Genomic DNA, 22,301 nt, shown 5'->3' with positions numbered 1-22,301 from the left:
TAGGTTACATTGTGTCGTTATGTGTCTATAGCAGATACGAAATATCCATTGGAAATACCATGATTCTATGAGTAATTGCAATGCAGGCAAGAAAATCGTTAGGAAAATGTGATATTTTTGGCAAAATAATTAAAGGATTTTGTGAAAGATGTAGCATTCCAATATTATGACATAATATAAAAAATTACAGCTGAACTGATTAACATAATTCAATCGCATAGCATTGAATGTGCTCGATCTTAAACATTTATGAAACATCTTATAGGTACCGTGTAGTTTCAATTAATAGCTGTACAAAATTAATTCGCATCACTGTGTATAAAAACGGCCGCTGCTATGTGAAATTAATTTCTATGATTGAATAAACATTATTTTCTATACGCATTGCATTTTTAATTGCCTAATTTGTTACGGACGTAACTCAGACCTATCATGTTCTTAAAATCTGAAAAACTTACGTAATATTACTGAAATGACTACGCGAGAAAAGGGTGCATTTTCATCTCGTTTTAGACAAAAGATTTCCGCTCGTTGGCGCCGCGTAATAGGGCTCCGAAGAGGGTTTGCGCAGGGTGCGCGCGTCGCCATACATCCTGTTATTTCCCCAGTAGCGCCGCCGGCCCGACCCCGGCCGCTCATCAAGATGTAGCCGCACGGCCTATGCCTTAAAAAGTCTTCCATTGTAGTTTTAAGTAACCAAGTCTTCCATTAAATTTAAGTAGGTTAAGATGCATAGAGACCGTGCGTCGCGTCGCGAAAATAATAGGGTAGTGTTTGAGAGGCTCTGGCGTGGCACCTTCCAAGCCGTTCTCGCGCGGCCGCCGCGAAGGCCGAGGGCATCGTCCCACGACCCGAACCCTGATATGTCGATAGTACCGGCTCAGGGGCACGGCGCATGCAACATGGCCGATTCGCTCGAACCAGCGCTCAGGACGATCCTCGCGAGTCTGAGGACCAACTGCTGTTGTAGATGCAACTGCGCCTCCGGACGCAATCATGTTAACAATTTGCAGGTCTGTCCCTCCAACGAGGAGAGGAAGAACATGCGATCCGTCATAAGGTGTGCACTTTATCGATTTGTCGTTTGTATGTAGGTCGCGCAATAATTAAATACAGTAGGCGCTAATTGTGTTTCTAAAGGATTTCACACACGGCCGCATTTAACAAAGGTCACTCACAGCTTTTCGTGTTGTATGTGTATGCATAATCTTATCGATTCATTTACGATTGAAAATTAATTTTCGATTTCCCCGTTTTTAGCGCACTTAGTTGCAACCCAGGTAATTAATTACTTGTGCTTTTAAAGCATTTACTATTAACGCCTTTATGATTTATAAAACAAGCAAATAATTTCAACAATTGAAAATACTTTTAACTTGGCTTAACGTATTCCAACAAAACAGTTCCCTAAGTAAAATATGTTATGTAATATGTATCTAAAACCAAGGAAAGATGACGCTTAAGAACCACATGGCAGCTTTTTGGGAATGATTAATTATAGATAGTATTAATGCCTCGTATTCATGGTAAACATTTGTTTATTAAACAAAGTTGAATCATCTGTTGCGTTGCGTGTTGTCAAAATGTTGATAACGATATTTCGACAAGTTCTGAGCAAACAAGACAAGTTTTCAGCAACATTGCTGAACAACAGTTGATCAATATTGTAAATGATGGGTGAGAAGTATGAGGCATTAAAACTATCATTGTATGATTTCAAAATAGCATCCTACATTTTCTTAGGCTACTCCAAAGCGACAGCTTTCCTTGCTTGTTTCCCTACATTGCAAAAACTACACAAACATCCAAATATTAAATGTACATCAACATTGCAGTGTGCGCGAAACGCACGCGGTCGCAGAGGCTCAACAAGAGAAGAACGCTCGTCTGCGCGATGCGTTCGGAATATCGCCTCGCTTCGTAGAGGGCACGAGCCTCGACCCGGAGCGTAGAGCGCGGGAACAAGCGCAGAAGTACCCGCTAGTGAGGACTCCCAGTGCGGAGAGGGAACGGGACACGGTGGTGGCTAAGAAGAAGAAGAAGAGGAGGTAGGTTTTTTGTTTTTAATATAAGTTTAGATCGAAGTCTACGCGATGCGTTTGGAATATCGCCTCGCTTCGTAGAGGGCGCGGGAACAAGCACAGAAATACCCGCTAGTCAGAACAGAGGGAACGGAGTTATGCAATTTTTTATATTAGGTTTTATAGAAGAATGCTCGTCTATGCGATACGTTTGGAATATCGCCTCGCTTCGTAGAGGGCACGAGCCTCGACTACACACATTTAAATATTAGAGGTATTTTAGTTTAAAAGAGTTCTTGTGTATGAGATGGATTCCAAATTTTGCTCTAATATTTAGTTTTGCATTTTATAATAATATTATTTCTATCTAACCATAATATATGACTTAAATAAAATTATTTTGTAGTGAATATAAGATAAAATTTAATTCAATAATATGTTTCTTTTTTAATTACAGCACATCGCCAGAAGGGAAGAAATCAAAAAAGAAAAAGTCGAAGAAGAATAAAAAGGACAAGTATGTATCATTTTATTTTTGGCTCTATTTGAATATAAATTATTATAAGTAAATATGTTTGTTCAGACAGGTGAAACTGCAGTTGACGTTACAGTAAGTAAAGATAAATAATATGTGTGGTTATTTTAGTACTTTTGTAAACGGTAAATAATGCAATTGGTAATTTCAGCGAAAAGAATCTCTTGTGGAGACTGATACGTAGGTATGGACTTGAAAGAATTTTGTGAATTTTATTGTTTTTATAAATCTTCACATGGTATGTTTATGTATGTTAAATGAAATAGTAAACTTTTTCAAGTAATTCTTTATTAATAGAATTCATATATTGAAGTCTCTTTTGAGATCTGTTGCCTTTTAATTTGAAATAACAGCAATTTAAAAGATACTATAGGTAGAGCAATTTAAAAGATATTTGTTTCGGATAAAAATAGGCTAAATCTAAAATAAACTACATAGTTATTATTTAATTTAAAAAATAATATAAGCTATTTGTTTTGGATAAAAATAAGCTAAATTCTGAAATAAATTACCTATTGTTTAATTATAAAAAACGTCAGAACGACGTTGGTAATTTATAACAGTTTAAGTAATGTAGGTACAGAATATTAACTTATGCAACGTGCTCGCACCTGTGCCTTTGTTATTGTGAAGGTGTTTACATTTCGTAATTGTTAATTTAGGAAAATTTATGTGACTCTACACTTGTACAAATTAACTTATTATATTTGCATTTAAAATGAGCCAATATTTTTACATCACTTTAAGGCAAATATTAATTTAAAATCGTTTTAAGGCAATTATATTTTCTGAGAAAATAAATGTATTAAAGAACTAAAGCAATTATTAATAAACCACAATTCAAGGTTTTCACAAAAAATAGAAATGCAATTTATATGAACTGATAACTGATAAGTTAATAAATGTTATTTCTTAGAGAAGTCTGTACTTTCATAACATTTGACACATGGCCACTATGATTTATTATAACTTTATTGTCAAGAAAAGAATATTTTAAAAGGTTCTTAATAGTTCTCATGAAAATTTTCTTGTTATAAATTAAATGGCCCCGAAATCAAACACAATACACTGAAGCCTTGCAAGCTTACAAACTACATTAAACCGTTTTCACGAAAAAGAAACTGAAAAACTGAGAAAAAATCTTCAGATAAAATTGTAAACATCTCTTCCAGGCACGAATCTACAAAGAAAAAGAAGAAGCGCGCCAAATCATCAGACACGGAATCTTCTAGCAGTTCTGAAGCCAGCGACTCGGAAAGCTCCGACGACGACAGACAGAAGAAAAAGAAAAAGGTGAATATATAAATTTATAGAACTATACAAATTCGGTGCGTTTTAGCATATAACATCTCTTTGGAACGGCCATTTTGAGACTACGTTTTTGTATAGAAAACATAGAAGAACCATGTCTATGGTTCATTGTCTATGCCTAAATTTAATATCTGAAAAAGAACGCTGTCTTCAAATGGCCATAAAATCGTATAGATTAAATGTTGCCATCTAAATTTAATATATATTTTTTGTGTCTTGAAACACTGGGGATACAACACAAATACACTTTACTGTTTTTTTAATACCTTGAAAAATTTGTAAAATTAGCAGCGATAGTCTGGATAGATCATGTAGCACTTTGCTTTCTTTATTTTAATTTTTATTTACGAACTATGAAACACCTCAGCCTGATACAATATCTACTTAGCACTTTCTTCTGCATACTCTGGGCTTAGATAATACATTTGTTTATGTAAAAAACTCCTACACGACCTTTTCCCATTTAATATTTAGTTAACGCGAGGGTCTCGTAGATATCACTCGATTTGTTCGCATTACAAAAATCCTCCCAAGCTTCTTATAGTCCGGGATCCATCGCCCATTTTTGCAAGTGATTACTATCAAGCTAATTTTTCGTGAGTAGCTTTATTTTGATGAGATGCCCAATAATTTCATGTTCGAAACTCTCGATTGTGGTAGCTTACAGAGGTAACAAGGATAAAAAATTTTGATTTGACGGTTCTCAAATATTTATTACGCAATTTGTAGGACAATATGTCTGTTGAATTATATAAGTATTAAATAAGTGAAAATAAAAAAATCTGCTGGTTAGTAATCATTTATGATGACTTCGTTATCGATACACATTGGAAAGGGGGACTCTTTGATCAAACCATAGATTTTGTAGGACAAATATTTTTTCGAATAATTTAGATAATTATCTTGAGATTGAACAAAAAAAAAACATTCAGTTAGTAATTAATATTTGAGAACCATCAAATCAAAATATTTTATCCTTGTTTTCTCTGGTAGCTACCACAACCGAGAGTTTCGTACATGAAATTGGGCATCTCATCAAAATAAAGCTACTCACGAAAAATTTGCTTAATAGTAATCACTTGCAAAAATGGGCGATGGATCCCGGACTATTTACTCAATTGCTAAAAACTTCCCACAAATATATAATTCAACGCATCGGGGTCGATCAATCCATACTTGAATATATTTCTTATCTGCAAATATTATTTTTTATTTTCTTTATTTTGTTTTGTAAATACAAAGAAAATAGACAGTAAAAATTATCTGTTTAACTGTGCATCATTTCATAGGATAGCCATCTTTATCTGAAGAAATAACGTATACTGTAAGTATATCACAAAACAATAACACTCAGTAAGAACACAGTTAGGTGATAAACTAAAATATACCTATGATTGCATTGTTATACATTTTGTGACTAACGTAATGAGCGATGTGATGAGATGTAATGGGAGGGAGTGTGCACAGTCTAATGCATGGTGTTCTCGTAGTTACCGACATGCTGCTCTTAGCGAGTGATGTGTATCGAAAAACGTGCATCGAACACTTTTACATAACTCTAATATGTTGTAAAACATGAGTGCACGTTTTTGTACCGCACATCTTTTATATAATGTCGATTTTCAAGATGTTAACTAATCCATAACATTCTCCCTTCTCATTGTCACAAAACTAATTAAGGATGCTCAACATGTTTAAACGGTATACACTACCACCACCGTTTGTTGAATAAGGTACGTCCCGATGTGTCTTACATTTCCTTTGAATTTGTGTAATACATGTATTTATGTATTTAATCAATTATATCGTAATGTGTCACTAATTTAGCTGTATGTTGTAAATAAAAAGTACACGCACTAGTGCCAAAATTCCTTTCATACACTTGTTTTCTCTTTAGTTTGGATTAAAACGAGGATGTTATGGATATTTTTTTTAATATGATTAAAGAATATAGGAAGAGTTTAATTATTTTCAATGTTATTAATTGCTTTCGTGAGTAGCTTTTAATGTACCTTTTAAAATATCTAAGTTAAAGCCTTTGATTTATTTACATTCATAGTGACTGCATGTGTTAACTTTATTTTGTATTTTTTTAAGAAGTTCTTCAGTCCGCTTTTATGTTTTTAACGATTGAGGGATTTCTTGATTAGTAAAATATTTAGTTGCCATAACCACTAGTCTTCTTGTATTGGCACTGGTGTTCAATATCACATTGTTGTGTTCATATTTTAATGTTCAAATGTTGAATTCCTAACAGAAAAAATCAAGCAGCAAACGTCGTGGCAGTAGCGGTCCATCCAGTCGGGACAGGTATGTTGATGAAAAATGTTTGAATTTTATATCTCAATGAAAATGAAAATCGTATTCTAAATAATGCTATCTTTACAGCTCGCCCGATAAACAAGAAAAAGATAAACATTGGAAGCGTGGAGCTGAACCAGAAGAACATGGTCCAAGAAAGAAATACAAACAGCGTGAAGAACGTGAAGATCGTAATCATAGATATGATGAGTCAAAGAACTCTAGAGACAGTAATAAGCGACGAGACCGAAGCCGCTCGTATGAACGACAATCCTCACCGGAACAAAGGGACAGAGATGAGCGTCAATCTCCTGAACGCAAGCAAAAATCCTATATCACCAAAGTAGATAATCGGAAAAGAATTGATAAGGACGACTTCGATTTGGAACGGCCAATTGACAAGAATTCTAAACACGATCGTCGACGATCACCTTCATCTGAATATGAGAGAAATGCCAGGAATCATGATAAAAGAGATCGACAAAGGAAAGAGTCCAGTGAGTCACCACCACCAGAAAAAAGACGTCGAAGAAGCCCTGAAGATTATAATAATAGGCGAGAAGAAACATATTACCCGCGCGATAATAGAAAAGAAGAAACTTATTATCAGATAGATACGAGGCGCGATAATTATCAAAGGGATTCAAGAAGAGATTACTTTTACCAGAAGGATTATAGAAGGGATAACGACAGAAATCGTCGTGAAAGTTCTTATGACAATCGACGACCGGCAAGGAGAAGCCAATCGCCGGATTATAAAAAAAGAGATGACTACAGGAAAAATGATAGAGGCGATGATTATGATAAGAAAAAAACTGATGACAATGATAAAATAAATTATAATGACGATCGCTATGATAACGTAGCAACACGCAAGGAAAAAGATAATGATGAATTAAAACGGAAAAGGCGGAGGAGTCCTTCAAAAGAAAAACGAGAACCTTCTCGTCAACGTTCACCAGTAAATAGTAAACCTTCAAAAAAAGAAGTGCGCAAAGAGCCAGAGAGATATAAAAATCCAAGGCCAGAAATATCAGCTTCTGATGATTCTGACTGGGAGTCACCGCCAAGACAGAGACCAAGTACAGTGACAAAACCTATAAAGTCTTTCGATCGAGAAAGAAGTGAGTCTCCATCCAAAAATAAAAAGAAGCGTAGTATATCCCGAGAACATTCAAAAAAAGATTCCTCTCCACGAAGAGATGTCGAAAAAAAGTCTGAAAAATATACATCTAAATCAGAAACGAAACGAAGTCGCAGTCGGTCAGTCAGAAAATCTCCATATCCGGAAGAAAATCATAAAGCTTTAAAGGAAAGTCATAGACGTACACGTACTCGAAGCAAATCTAAATCTATTTCACCATCAAAGAAGTCGCCAAAGAAACGTAAGAAGAGTATTTCACCAAGAAAAAAGTCAGAAAGACGTAGTTCTTCTCCTAAGCCAGATCGTAAAGATGACCGGCGATCGGAGGATCTCAAATCTAATCATGATAAAGGCAAAGCAGGAAAAGAATCTCTAAAAGAAAGATCGAAGTCTCGCTCAAATCCAAAAAGTAGAAGTTCTTCTAGTCTCAGTTATTCGCCAGCCCGACGTAGCCCAGAGAGATATCGCGATATCATAGAAAAATTACCAGAAAAAGATAAGAGGAAATACATTAAATCACCGTCAGATTTACATCCAAAGAAAAAGAAGAATAAGGACTCCGATAATTTTAAACCAATAACGGCGTGTATGCTGAGTTCTTCTAGTGAAAATGAAGAGATTGAAATAGATTTCTTGCGAATGGACGATTGCGCTCGCCAAGAGGATTTGAATATGAAGGAATTGGATAGACTTAAGGAGAGACTGGCTAAATTGACGAAAGCGTCGATAGAACGCAACAGATACGAGGAAGCGAGTGGGCCGTCTACATCGCACGGTCGCAATGAGCAGAACCTCGACGCTTGGGAAATAGCCCAGAAATGTCCTGAGGATAAGAAAGATGAGCCAAAGGCTCAAACGAGTCCTAAAAAGAATGACGATCCAAGAAAAGAAAGTCCTGTGAAAGTGGACAGTTCACCGGAAACCAAGGAACGGAAAAGGAGCAGATCGCGCCGCAGTTGGTCACGGTCATCACGGTCGCGATCCAGATCTCGCTCACAGTCCCGTTCGCGGTCACAGTCAAAGTCACAGTCGCGGGTAAAGTCTTCCCGGTCACGTACGGCCTCGCGGTCAAGGTCACGGTCACGCTCTCGCTCGTCGCGTTCTAGAAGCCGATCACGATCCTATTCATCAAGGTGCGTTTATTATATATTTTTCTTTTTGTAGAACCTACAGATTGTAAGTTTAAAATAGATACAGGATAGAATAAGAAACAGCTTTCAACATAGTCGCGCAACGTTAATGATTTGATTAACAACATAATTTTCATGTTTCTTATCAGCTCATTATAAAAATTACCAAATTTATTTTGATAGAACATGAAAAACACTTTGAATTTCAGATCTCGTTCAAGCCGGTCAAGCTCGTACAGCAGCAGGAGCTCGTCCCGTTCGTCTCGCAGCTCGTCGCGATCCACGCGCTCGTCAAGGTAAATTATATACCTTGGTAGACTATCGTGCCTCTTCATATCATATAGATTATATCATGTTTTCTTTAAAAAAAGTTTGAAAAAGGCGTTTCAAACGAATTCACATGTACAGTCACGAGCAATAATATATGCCTAGGGGGCGATGTGCAAAAATATCTGTCACTAGAACAAATTCAATAATATCTGTCTGCCCGTATACAGCAAAAATATCTGACATTATTAGGCAGCATAATAAAGTGGCATCAAAATTATATGACGAAAATGTAGAGCAAATAATTGTGACAACCTCTCGAAGCATAAATATGTGACGTCACCTAGGAGGCAATAATATCTGATACAATTTTATATTTCTGTATTGTAAAATATAATTGATTCCTCACAAAAAGCATAAATATGTGACACTAGCTTTCCGCCCGCGGCTTCGCCTGCGTTTTCACAGAAATACCGCATAGTTCCCGTTCACGGCATAAATATGTGACATCAACTAGGTGGCAATAATATCTGACACAATTTCATATTTCTGTATTTTGCATCGATTCCTCACAAAAAGCATAAATATGTGACATCAACTAGGAAGCAATAATATCTGACACAATTTCATATTTCTGTATTTTGCTTCGATTCCTCACACAAAGCATAAATATGTGACACCAACTAGGTGGCAATAATATCTGACACAATTTTATATTTCTGTATTTTGCGTTGATTCCTCACAAAAAGCATAAATATGTGACATCAACTAGGAAGCAATAATATCTGACACAATTTTATTTTCAACTTAATATTGAATTAATCTTCTTCTTTTTTTTTTATATATAAAAATGAATCGCAAAATGTGTTGGTAAGCGCATAACTCGAGAACGGCTGAACCGATTTCGATAATTCTTTTTTTATTATATTCCTTGAAGTACGAGGATGGTTCATATGTAGAGAAAACGTAAATATGTACCACGCGCGAAGCCGGGGCGGACCGCTAGTATAAAATAAATAAATTTTATTTTAACTACGTTGTTTTAAAACATGATTACCATATTAATTAATATGTGCCGTCGTTGTATACTACATATTGTATGTCTAGATATTATATCCTACTAGCTTAACACCTGCGGCTTCGCCCGCGTTTTCAAAGAAAAACACGCATAGTTTCCGTTCCTGTGGGATTTCCAGGATAAAAGCTCTCATAAGCGTTAATCCAAGTTACCTTCTATGTGTGTGCCAAATTCCATTGTTTTGTCTTTTATTTGTGTGAAAGAGTAACAAACATCCTTACATGATACGAACTTTCGCATTTAAAATATTAGAAGGATATCATATCATGACAAAATTAAAGTATTCATATACTTATATGAATACCCACTTGGGTAGATCTATTTTATTTGAAGGTTCAGTGTAACCTTCGTGTATTATTTAGAAATTGTTTTGTTATATTTGACGTTAGCGGCGTTTGACACGATTGCTCCGTTATTCATTTTCATTTATAGTGCCACAAACTTATCTGACCCGGTGACAGTGTCACTGATGTCGCTTTTTTTTATATAAACCATATATAAACAAAATATTCCGTATGAAAAGTCTGTGAAAATGTGACATTTCAAAATGGCGGCACGTAGTTCCAGTTTTTGCCACCGGGTCAGATAAGTTTGTGGCACTGTACCTATGATATTGCTATTATTTTATTGAGTATCGAAAATTATGGCAAGTTATCATATTATCGTAATTTCATTTAAATAAAAAATATTTACAAAATATAATGTGTCTTTTGTTCATATTCTTACCCCAGCAAAATACAAAACACTAATTCAATAAAAAAACGTTTGGCCTTTTAAAATCCTATCCTATCTTATCCTACTAGTCCTACTATAATCCAACTTCCTATCCTACTAATCTATAAGTAGATACATATTATAAATGCGAAAGTTTGTGAGGTCCATGTGTATGTGTGTGTTTGTTACTCTTTCACGCAAATACTACTGAACCGATTACAATAAAATTTAGCAGACATATAAAGGGTAACTTGGGTTAACACATAGGATAGGTTTTATCCCAAAATTCCCACGGGAACGGGAACTATGTGGTATTTCTGTGAAAACGCAGGCGAAGCCGTGGGCGGAAAGCTAGTGTCACATATTTATGCTTTTTGTGAGGAATCAATTATATTTTACAATACAGAAATATAAAATTGTGTCAGATATTATTGCCTCCTAGGTGACGTCACATATTTATGCTTCGAGAGGTTGTCACAATTATTTGCTCTACATTTTCGTCATATAATTTTGATGCCACTTTATTATGCTGCCTACTAATGTCAGATATTTTTGCTGTATACGGGCAGACAGATATTATTGAACCCGTTCTTATGACAGATATTTTTGCTAATCTGCAAATGGTAATATATTTATGCTTCTGACTGTACTATCGAAAAAAGCTAAGCAAAATAGGTTATTTCACAATGAAAATATAGACACTAAAGTGTGCTTTTCGATTTTGTTTTCGAACGAAAACGTCGATGTTGAACAATGAACGCACATTGCATGCATGCGATATATCAGAACAATGACGGGCGTGTACGCGGATTACCGCAGATCGAGCGGGTCGCACCGATCGCGGTCGCGGTCAAAGTCACGGTCACGGTCAAAGTCGCGGTCACGGTCACCGTCGATACCGCGCAGGGCGGGCTCGCCCAGTTTCCTCGATAGGAGACGTATCACGAGGTACAAGCGCACTACGACAGGGCTTTGATGTTGTTGTTGATTTCATTTTTTCTTTTTTGTTCTGCGCACGGTTTTGTCGCTCTTACTGCAGTTTTGGGGATAGTTCTTTAGAGTTTCTTTATTGTCTCAAGCATTGTAGTATCTATCGTAAAGTTGATACAATTATTTGATAATATCTAAACTTTTAAGTAAATTTATAGTCAACTTATCATTTTTTTAAACAATCAATTTAACCATCGTCAAAATTATAAGAGCGACAAATTTTATCGTCACATTGATTTTAATTTTGTAGGTGTAGTATATTTATCAATATTGACATTATGTTATACAACAAAAATTCTTGTGTAGAAAGAAATAACGATCATTTTTTAAATTATTTTTATTCTTTTTAACCGACTTCAAAAAAAGGCGGAGGTTCTCAATTCGGCCGGTATTATTTTTAATTAATAAATAATGCAATGTCAATATGCCTAGTGTGTTTAGATGTTTTTAATTTTACCGAGTGTCGCTTGAAATGCTAACACTTATACTACAGCTTTTAAAGATCATATCATAATATTTTTGGTTTTTCCCTATCTGGATGATATATTTACAAAAATGTTATGATAAGATTGTTGATTTTCCTGTTCTTTTTTTTTTGCCAATTAGTCACGTGTTTTATTTTTTATTTTTATAGAAAAAAAGTCACGAAAAAATAGCACGAGTTGAGAAGACACGAGTAGGAGATAAGACCTGTAACTGTCAATTGTATGCGTTAAACTAAATTTTGAGAAATTCCATGTTGACTTCTTTTTCCAAATGTATGATAGAACCCTATTAAGTATTTATCGATATAATTTTCCTTTCTTTATAATGTCATTTTTCCACTAAATAGTTACTTTTTTACCATTTAACTTTACCTATTTGATTATATTAACAAGTGCTAATAATTTTATTATAGCACGATTGAATATTTTACTTAATGTTCTTGATATTCTTTATAACTTTATAAGATATGTGAGGGGACTCTTTTTCTAATTGTTTAAGTTGTGTGCGTTTGAGTGATGTGCTAACTTTAGTGTTTAATAATAAATGGACTGTATTTAATTTGTAAATATTAAATACATAATTTAAGTTATTTTATGACATTTTTGAGTCTTATTTAGATATTTTTTACATAAATCTTTGGCGAATTGCAGACAGTTCAATAATATGTAAAAAATAAAAAGATTAATGAATTTAGGAATGAAAGTAAAAAGTTAAATTAATTGACTTGTTTTTTCTTTCCTAGCGCACCAATAATAGATGTAACTTATTCTTCCAAGAAATACAAATACAGGAGAAGATGACTACGTAATTATTATAATATATGATATAGGGAAAAGTGACAGTGTTGCCAGATGTAGAAATTGTGCTATTCAATAGACATTATTTAGTTCAAGTGTGTTAAATTTCGTTCAACCGTATTTGTGTTATATTAAAGTTTATTGTAAAAATATTTTGTTTTTATTTATCTTTTATTTTTGCATGGTAGAAACCAAGCTTTATTATACACATTTTAGTAAAATCATTGAAATATTTTTTCTGTTCCTGAATTGCTAGATAAGGCTTCGATTTTGAGAGGTAAGCAATATTTAACTTATTTTGTATACATTAGAAATTAAAGACTTGCCAACTAATTATTCATTATATTTTGAAAAACGGACATTTGGATCGTTTGGTAGTCTTTAGTTTGTAAATGAAGAATCATCGTAAACTAATAACACTACATAATTCAACTATTACACATATTTATATCACTTACATAATACTTATAATAATCTATTAACTTTCATTCAAAACACTTACAGTGTTATTTTCAGCAAAAAGCATCATACATTAATTTCAATAATAATATGAAGCATGTACTAACCGTTAATTCGCTTACTAACCGATTAATATTATTAACAATTAAAACAGCGCACGTAAACGCCCGATTCCATACCGGAGGCCGACCCCCTCTTCTCCTTCAAGCGCAAGTTACTACAGCAGTCGGTCATCAGACAGGAGCTGGTCGCGATCCCCGCGCCAAGAACGCGAATAAAAATAGAACAATTGATATTATTTTGTCCGTGGTTACCTTTGTCTATGGTCAACTAGACCAAAGTCTATTATTTATAACTTTAATGTGCTGGGTGTAAAAAATCTTTTATCTGTCATAGAAAATCGGTAACATAGTTTTTTTTGCTTCAATACTTTCAATGTACTTATAACATATTTTATTTTGTCAATTTATTTTTATTTTTACACCCATCGCAATTTTCGTAATACTTACTAGTCATAATTGTGTACCAAAGTCTAGTCAAATATGTAATGTAAACTTTTTTTTACAATCTAATTTATTCATTTTATTTTTTATTGTCATGTTATTAATTTATTTTGAATTGTTGATAATTTTATTCCCTTTAGATATAGGAAAGGCACCAGAATACTCAAAACAATAATAAGCTAAGTTTTATTAGATTAATGTGCAATATATTTATTGAATGTATTTTAAATCTCACTAGTCATATACATTTTGTCATGGAAGTGAACCATGCAACATTTACTTGGTATTTATAATGTGCGAAAGAAGTTCAACACTATTTATAGATGTTAATAGCAATGATATTTTAATTTAATTGTATTGTACCAACAAAAAGGTTGAAAAATCGAAGTCAGGATTTATTTTTATTACTGATTTCTATTTTTTTTTCTAGTAAAATACTGGCATCGAAATTATGTCAAAAAATTTAATTTAAGCGACAAATACAATCTTTGTAGTGTATTGAGTAAACATACAGTACAAAATAATGCAGAATTCTACACCAGTGTCTGTGTGTATACATATGTATTAACTGTGTCTAGTAAAATCCTTTGCTGTTTATCTCTCCCCTAGCGAAGTAAGCATTTAAATGTAATAAGCAATAACAAGAGACTAAAATAATACACAAGAATCAGATTAAAAGTTTTATTAAAAACATATGAATATAAAACTTGCAGATTCTTAAACAGTTTTGACTTTGTCAATGCTTATAAGCCATAATAAACTTGATATTAACATTCAACATTTGTTTTATGTACAATAAAATAGATAACTCATTCAGTGTAATTTTACTAACCTTTACATATCTAACCCATCAAAATAATCATCATCTTTATATTTACATTAAAAAAGTTATCAAATACAATACAACCCTGAACACCCATATCATTATTCATGTAGGAATGTTGTTGGTAAGTCTTTCAAAAGGTAATTTGAAATAACACTATCATACTAATCAATATTATGATCATATTTTAATTCTTTGCAATGTGAAAGACCAAAATAGAATCTAAAAATATGCAGTCAAATGTTACAGATACAGATTTTTAATGTATTTCTGACCAGTTATATGCAGAAATATAAAAGATAACCCCCATCGTAACATGCTATAAAAATTATCTTATATTATGCAAAATATGTCTTATCACTATTAAAGATAACAAGCCTTATTTAAATTCAGTACCAATGAAAATGCCACCACCAGTCTTTATGTAATTAGGAAGCACTCATTCTTTTTTCTGATTTTGTCGCCTTTTCGAAGCTATGAACATCGCCCATCCGAATCCGACAGCATTCATAAAGAGAACACGCAACTGAAAATAATTAAAAAAATATATGTATTTAAATAGAGATCCTTTAAATTTTATAATATAAATTTAATTCCTATTTTGCTTATTCAAAATATCCTATGATGGAATACCGTTGTAAATTTTCCTCATATCATTTTAACAGGAAAATACAATAATTGTTTGTTCTATGTATACATTGAATATTGCCTGTAATTCAAACTTTATTTATCAGATAATAACATGCTTGTGTTACTTATTATAAATGTCTTGTATCACAGATATAGAATCACATGACCCAAGAATTAAGATTCAAGGGAGCCCTATACATATAGGGGGTTGCAATTTTTAAACTGAAATTAGAGACATTATTTGATATACTGGATACACACAAGCAAAGTTTCATTATTTTTGTTTGCCTTGAGTTATAATTATGGGCAATTGTTCTTGATCCTCCTAGTAAAATATCTCATTACTCATTAAATAAATAAACTGCAGCACTTACCATTGGTGGAATAAAAGCCATGTTGATAACTTGGAAAAGTGTAAGCCATTTCCAATTAGCTTCTAAAACAGTCATGTATAAATTATTAAGTTGTTTGACCGCAGCATTGTGATTCTTTCCCTCAAATCTTGCGAGTGTATATAACGAGAAAGCCTGCATAAATGGGGCCACTATCAGCCTCTCAAATAATAGCTTCTTGGCAAGAGGAAATGCTGAATTGTATGGGAATAGTGTCTCAATGAGTTCATAGACAAAGTGTGGTATACTGCCCCCAAATATCAACCTGAAATGATAGGAACATGTTAATTAATCATGATTGATAACATCCATACTAATATTAAACAGAGGTAAGTTTGTGACATTGTAGGTAGATGTCAGAACTACTGAACCAATTTTAAAAATTATTTTCCAAATAAAAAGCCATATTATTATCTATGAGTGGCATATAACATAATAGGTAATATAATTACTACATTACCAATGAAACAGGAAATTAACACTCAATATTTTACCAGTTTACTTTTCAATATTCCTATTACATTAGCAATCTAGATAGTGCTTGAATTAATTATGTAGATAGATGAAATAACATACCCATATAATCCATATGCAAAAATTGGGTCAAACTTCAGATTTACTCCAGCAACTACTTGAGATGCTATACTACCAGCACAGCCAATCACACAGCTATAAAATTATCAAGAGTTGTAAAATATATTGGGTCATATAATCATGTACTCGAAAAAATTTCGTTTATTAACTATTATCATCGTTTAAAAATGTACTTTGACCTTTAAGACAAACTTTAATAATAACTATACGATACCTGGTTAGAGATTTAGTTTTAATCGGGTGCAAATACAAGTTTTGTAAATAGGAAGCAACCAGATTCATAATAGGTTTCGACAACGACATTTTTATAGAATGTAAAACAAGGCACACGACACTTTTCAGCGAGTTCAAAACAAAAACTAAATTTTGATTGTGTTATCACTTATCGCAAAGTACGGTATTTACTATTTAGCTCTTGCTCAAGGAAATATTGTATACAAAACTCTCAAGTAGAATCTATTTAACGAATAATACCTATATCAAAGATTAATGCAAAAGTAATTATCAAAATAATTATGATATGACTATTGAATGATAGTCATTTAAAGATTATTTTATTTCAAAAAAGTGAATTGGTAAAAAATACTTGAACTATTGACACTTGACAGGTCTGTTGACAGCTTGAGCTACTGCTACCTGTCAGGCTGTCAGGTGTCATGCTCGGTGTCATGGTACCTACCTTATCAAACTATCAATACATACCTACGCATACCTAATTATCAACGAGCTCACCTTTTTGAAGTGAAAACTTCTTTAGCGGCGTTGAGCACTTTTTCTGTAATGGGTATAAAATTTTAAACTCGCGTCAGGACACGTGACCTTATCGGATACCATTCCAAAATATCAAACATGCTCAACGTCAAGTTTCAAGCTGTGGTTTCAAGTTTTCACCAAAGAGTACGTTTTCACTTCTGCCGGCACTCCCGGAGTGCAACCCGTCTTTTTTTTATTAATTTTAATTTTTAATATGCCATATCGTTAGTTCATGGTTTGTTCTTAATTGTTTGCTATAAATAATTGTTTGTTTGTTAATTGTTTATTAACAATAAAAAAAATAAAAATATACTGTTTGCACCAAGTTTGGTGAGTATTCCTTAGAATATACTTTGTATCAGAGACATCTAGTGGTGAATAGAAGAATCGAAATTAATAATGACTATAGCCTACTTCTAATAGATGGCGCTGTATTCATTTTCAATACTATACGATTCGTGAAATATAATACAAATACTATAAAGCACTAAGAAAAAATGTATAATTAAAGTTTTGATGGTTATATTAATATTGATTTAGATGCAAACTTAAAATATCACACTAAAGTACAAACTACTAGCGCCATCTACATCAAGATCAGATGTATTATATTTTATTTCTGTGACATCTAGCGATGACTAGGCATAACTAATTGCACACAAATTACTGCAAGATTCTAATAGATGGCGCTTTTATCAATTTCATAATTACTGAATTTCCGGAATTACAAGTATTACGTTTAAAAATAATAAGCACGAAAGTGTTAAGCCTGTGCTAACTAGGTAATCCATACTACTATTTGTATGAGAAAGGACATAGGCTACTTTTTATCCCGGGAAATAGGATAGGTTTTATCCCGGAAATCCCACGGGAACAGGAACTATGCGGGTTTTTCTTTGACTGCGCGGGCGAAGCTGCGGGTGAAAAGCTAGTAAAGAATAATGACGTGTTCGACCGAGTGAGCAAGACGCCATACATTTTTTTTACTTATTATATTATACAATGATTATACATTAATCTACTACTAAACTTGCCTTGGGCGTTGAAAGTTTGAAACACATGAGGAGAAACAAGAATTAGGATTTAAAAAAATAAAACCACAATAAGAGAGAATAGTTTATTTATTATAATAAGATTATAATAAAGACATTAAAGAACATTCATAAATTATACTAAATAATTACAACCATAGTGACATATAGACATCATGTAGTTAGTTTTTAATAATTATATTATATTATCCTTCATTAATATACAATAATAATTATTCAATAATCAAAAAGCGAAATTTCTAGAAGTATAAAAATATAATATAAGTATAGTTATCAGCCCTGCGTTATGCAATTTCATAACTCATATACATATTATTATTATTTATAAGGGACCCATATTATTAAAAACTGTATCATTATAATATCTGAACTCTGAAGACTTGTGCGTTTTAATAGAATATTTCATAATAAAACTCTTTAAAATAAATTTATATTACATCCTTAATAAATTAAATTTGGCTAATTTTGTACAGTAGCTAAGTTTAATTTCAAAATCAATTCTTTATAAAATTTATGATTTCAGTCAGCCATTATCCTATTTATTTTACGATACTTAAAATTGGCACTTTGATGGCCTTTGTAGTGTAGTAAGAATATGTTTACAAGAAATATTGTTATGTACATCAAAATCTGAGTTCGCACCTAGCTACCATTGTACAATTTATCCAACTGACTCTGTAAGTTATGAGATGTAATTGCTGGAGTGTCAGGTATTTCATTATTTCTCATTTTCAACGGTGTGTTCAGAAACTTCATGTTTTCTTTCATTTGCATATACATGTTGTGAGCAATGACGTTACTGCTATCTAGCATTGTAGGTGACTGTACACTACTTGATACATTTGGCATTGATTTATGGAACACTTTCTTCCGCAAGCAAAGATTTTTCTTTGGTATTTTGTAAGATGGTGACTTGATGACGGAACATGGTTTGCTTGTCAATGTATTTTTGTCTGTCTCAGTTATTGGTACATTGTCTATAGTTTGCTCAACTTTAATTTCAGGTTTAATCTCACTTGTTTGTAATGGTTGGCTGTTTTGCTTGTCCTGTATTAATTTTTGAACATGCTTCTGACGTTTCAAGTATGACTTCTTAATACGCGTCAAAAAATTAATGCAATTTTCTATTGTTATTACACTGTCTTTTACTTGTTTCTCTGTTTGTAATAAATCATTCAGTTCAGAGTTTATACTCTCTGTATTGTTAACGGTTGCTTTATTCAACAAGTCACATAGAGACACAATAACGCTTTCTTCTCGTTTACTTGTCTCTTTTAAGTTAGTCAAGTTATCAAAACTCATTATAGTATTGTCATTGTAAAGTATGGAGTCTTCGTTCAACGAAACATTATTGGAATTACTGAAGAATTCCTGTACATTTCTGTATTCCTTGAATGGTGTGGATACTGGTGGTGACACTTCTGCTATATTTTCTAATGTAGGTTCTTCCACCTTGGCCGTTTTCTTCTCTTCTATGTCATTGATTTCTTTCTCCTTTTGCAAGAAACTAGTGTCACTTGATTTCCATGAAATGTTGGATATTGGAGTATCTGGTATTGGCGGCTTCAGTTTCTGCTTTAATATGCTTTTTGGTGTGACTGGATTGTGTTTGGGAACATTTGATATGTATGAATAGTTTTCTTTATTTGCTATTGTCACTCTGTATGGCCTGCTTGAAGCTGGAGTTTCTGCTATTTTACATACACCACTGATTCTTATTAGAGATATAGCTGTAAATAGTACAAATATATTAAAAAAAAACAACAATTTTGTAATTCATAATATAATACATAAATTACAATGAAAAACATTCGAGTAATTACCATATATATCATACTAACTTTGAATTAAGAAAATATTAATATGTTTACCTTTCTTAGCTTTTACAGCTGGCTTGGGGAATTTTGGTGTTTCTGGATTGAATCCAGTTTTCCTTGTGTTCAAAGATGGCTGAAATTTGTTAATGGGATAATAAATAACTGGATCCGTGGTATAATATAAAATTCCTACATTCAAGATTCTAAATATGAGGAATAAAGGTCTGATTAAATTTTTATTGTACAACACAATTTCTTCAAGATTATGAAACCAATTACAATTTAAGAGTGTGCTGTGGGGTCTACTATTTATAACTTTTTTAACCCTTAGCTGGTATCGCCTTTTTTGGCAACACTACCGGTATCGTGGGTCAAATTTTACCCATACCAAACAATCTGTTGTAGAACGTTGATTTTTTATAATTTGTATAAAATATGGTTAGTTATGAAATAAACAAATATTTTTTTACAAACTTTGTTTAATTTTAGAATATAAAAAAAATATTATGTTTTACACGCATTTGTAAATAACCTTATTTTTTGGCACTTTTTGGTTAGTGTGAACTTAAAACATAAAAAAAAATAGAAATGTAAGAAAAAATTTAAGTAAAAGATATTTATGGCACTTCTTATATCTTTATAATAACAAAAAAATAAATTACTTCTGAGATCAGCATAAAATAAAAAAAATGACAACCAAAACCAAAATGACTTCTGACTGACCATCTTCTTCGCTCTCATCTCTCGTATTTTCTCTTATTCTCGTATTCTCCTCTTCGTTTTCACTGTCGTCAGAACTTACTCCAAAATACAAGTCACAATACAGTCTTCTGAGCAACTAACAGGTTAGGGACTGTCTCGATCGTCGTCGATGATTTCGTCGTCACAAAGTTGGGTTATATTTGGTGTCCTTTCATTTTCCGATTCCAAATCATCACTTAAGTCGTCTATATCAACTCCTCGATTTGTCTGTCGTTCAGAAAGCCGCCATTATAGTACAAATAAACACTAAAACAAAAAAAGTACGTAATTACACTCAGTGAAAAAAGTTACTTATTTGGTGTCGTGGGTCAAACGTGACCCAGACAGCTACTTACCTCCACTCCTAAGATAGTCCCAGCGCTGCACTTCCACCCCCCGCCGCAGCTAGTGACGTACTGAGAATACGTAGAAGCGCACAGTCGTTGCATAAATATTAAAAGAATTATAACCGAAAATGTTTCGCTTCTGGGTCAAATTTGACCCACGATACCTGCTAAGGGTTATAACAATAAAACTAATAATAATTGTTTCTGTAGTTGCACACAAATCCAATAAGCATAGCTTTAAAACCTACATATCTGTGTTTAATTTTAATGTTGTCTTTCTTTCTTTCATATTCCTAACTCACAAAAAGTTATTGTACTGTACTAACAGTACAACTAGACCTACAGACTAACGACAGCTATGAGCTAGCCAGACAACTGGTGTAAGTGAGACAATGTATACTTACATCTATTTCATAGATACACTACAGTTATAAATTGGCAAATTAAATAGAATACATAAATAAAAAGAGAATGGATAGTGCCAAATCCTTGTTACCTTTGGTTTAGATTGAAAGTTCAATGATTTTTTCACTGGTTTGTTTTTCATCTGTTCATTCATAATAGTTGTCCTTCGAAATTTATTTTCCACTTTTACTGATGAGTTCCAATTCTTTTTATTAGATGACTCAGCTGTCTGTGCTGGTCGCCTTGGTGTTTTATCTTTTAAAGCTAAAAATAAACAATGATCAAAAAATTATGAATAATTTGACTGTCTGTTTAAAAATATCGAGATAATATCATTATTCTAATTTTGTACCAAGTATTCCAGCTTGCATTTCAGCTATAGTCATAGGTTTAATAGATTTAACTGCTGTTCGAGTCTCGGCCAAAGCTTTTCGTGGTTGCTTTATTGTAGTTAACGATTGCATAGAATTATTTGAACAAATACCTGAAAAAGTTATGATATTTAATAATAATTATAACAATTTGGTTAATAATCAAAGCTTTATGAAATTTCAAAACACAACACATAAAACGTACCACTTAATCCTGGTAGCAATTCTGCCATCGTCATGGCCTGGAATTTAGGCCTACTTTTCGCAGTTGTATCCATTTCCAATATTTTTTATTTATTTATCAGCATAAATCTAAATCTGCACACTAAAATAAGCTAAAATACAAAATCAACATCGCTAGTTTTTCAAATTTATTTATCAACTGTCATCCGACGGCGACCGTTGAAGACCGAGGTTGAAGAAGCGTTTCTGAGATTCATTTTACGCTGTTACGCGTTATAATAATTAGAAATGACAGTTGAAAATTATTGAACCAAATTACGATATCATACAAGCACATACAAATAATTATAATTAATATAAATAAGTATGGTATTTCATTAAATTTTAATTACCTACATCATAGAAAAATATTTTTTACGTAAAAATGTGTGACTCTTTTTAACCTGTGTTGGAAAGT

At 32.9% G+C, this 22,301-nt stretch overlaps 3 protein-coding genes across 9 annotated transcripts in view; 1 reads left to right on the top strand and 2 right to left on the bottom strand.

Annotated features, from left to right (window-relative positions):
- Srrm234 (Serine-arginine repetitive matrix 2/3/4) overlaps positions 1 to 22,301 on the top strand; it is a 186,784-nt gene that overhangs the window by 9,114 nt on the left and 155,369 nt on the right. Inside the window, exons 4-11 of one of the 7 annotated variants that reach the window (XR_016316103.1) lie at positions 1,836 to 2,048; positions 2,479 to 2,538; positions 3,729 to 3,849; positions 6,125 to 6,177; positions 6,256 to 8,445; positions 8,652 to 8,738; positions 11,288 to 11,449; positions 12,126 to 12,477. Coding sequence is in view for 6 of the 7 variants with exons in the window: in XM_089699492.1 (XP_089555618.1) it covers positions 1,836 to 2,048; positions 2,479 to 2,538; positions 3,729 to 3,849; positions 6,125 to 6,177; positions 6,256 to 8,445; positions 8,652 to 8,738; positions 11,288 to 11,449; positions 13,388 to 13,511 (3,010 nt within the window). In the remaining variant the exon portion in view is untranslated. Of the gene's footprint in view, positions 1 to 1,835; positions 2,049 to 2,478; positions 2,539 to 3,728; positions 3,850 to 6,124; positions 6,178 to 6,255; positions 8,446 to 8,651; positions 8,739 to 11,287; positions 11,450 to 12,125; positions 12,944 to 13,387; positions 14,342 to 22,301 lie in introns of those variants that run through there. The other 6 variants (XM_089699493.1, XM_089699492.1, XM_089699494.1 and 3 more) reach the window with 6 other exon arrangements.
- On the bottom strand, positions 14,404 to 16,798 carry LOC149486137 (peroxisomal membrane protein 2). Its single transcript, XM_089699524.1, has 4 exons — positions 16,390 to 16,798; positions 16,158 to 16,250; positions 15,564 to 15,846; positions 14,404 to 15,085 (listed from the first exon to the last, which is right to left on the bottom strand). The coding sequence occupies exons 1-4, from the start codon at positions 16,476 to 16,478 to the stop codon at positions 14,999 to 15,001; spliced, it is 552 nt and encodes a 183-aa protein (XP_089555650.1). The 5' UTR covers positions 16,479 to 16,798; the 3' UTR covers positions 14,404 to 14,998.
- LOC149486136 (uncharacterized) lies at positions 17,887 to 22,070 on the bottom strand. The gene is made up of 5 exons (XM_089699467.1): positions 21,867 to 22,070; positions 21,643 to 21,774; positions 21,382 to 21,554; positions 19,852 to 19,930; positions 17,887 to 19,710 (listed from the first exon to the last, which is right to left on the bottom strand). Exons 1-5 carry the CDS (start codon positions 21,937 to 21,939, stop codon positions 18,623 to 18,625), a joined length of 1,545 nt encoding a protein of 514 aa, XP_089555593.1. The 5' UTR covers positions 21,940 to 22,070; the 3' UTR covers positions 17,887 to 18,622.

The sequence above is a fragment of the Colias philodice genome, chromosome 9 (genome assembly GCF_061535455.1).
Source record: "Colias philodice isolate Cphi_HAF_F1 chromosome 9, ilColPhil1 Martin Lab GWU primary, whole genome shotgun sequence".
Taxonomy (NCBI): domain Eukaryota; kingdom Metazoa; phylum Arthropoda; class Insecta; order Lepidoptera; family Pieridae; genus Colias; species Colias philodice.
Note: the sequence above shows the minus strand (reverse complement) of the source record. Positions and strands in the feature narration are given on the sequence as shown.

Excerpts from the sequence above, each read along its gene's own strand:
- LOC149486137 (XM_089699524.1), bottom strand. The coding sequence starts at position 16,478 with ATGTCGTTGTCGAAACCTATTATGAATCTGGTTGCTTCCTATTTACAA. Across the intron at positions 16,251-16,389 it reads AAAACTAAATCTCTAACCAG|CTGTGTGATTGGCTGTGCTG; the intron begins GTATCGTATAGT and ends ATAATTTTATAG. Across the intron at positions 15,086-15,563 it reads TGGCTTTTATTCCACCAATG|TTGCGTGTTCTCTTTATGAA; the intron begins GTAAGTGCTGCA and ends AATTATTTTCAG.
- LOC149486136 (XM_089699467.1), bottom strand. The coding sequence starts at position 21,939 with ATGGATACAACTGCGAAAAGTAGGCCTAAATTCCAGGCCATGACGATG. Across the intron at positions 21,775-21,866 it reads ATTGCTACCAGGATTAAGTG|GTATTTGTTCAAATAATTCT; the intron begins GTACGTTTTATG and ends TAACTTTTTCAG. Across the intron at positions 19,711-19,851 it reads AGCTGTAAAAGCTAAGAAAG|CTATATCTCTAATAAGAATC; the intron begins GTAAACATATTA and ends TACTATTTACAG.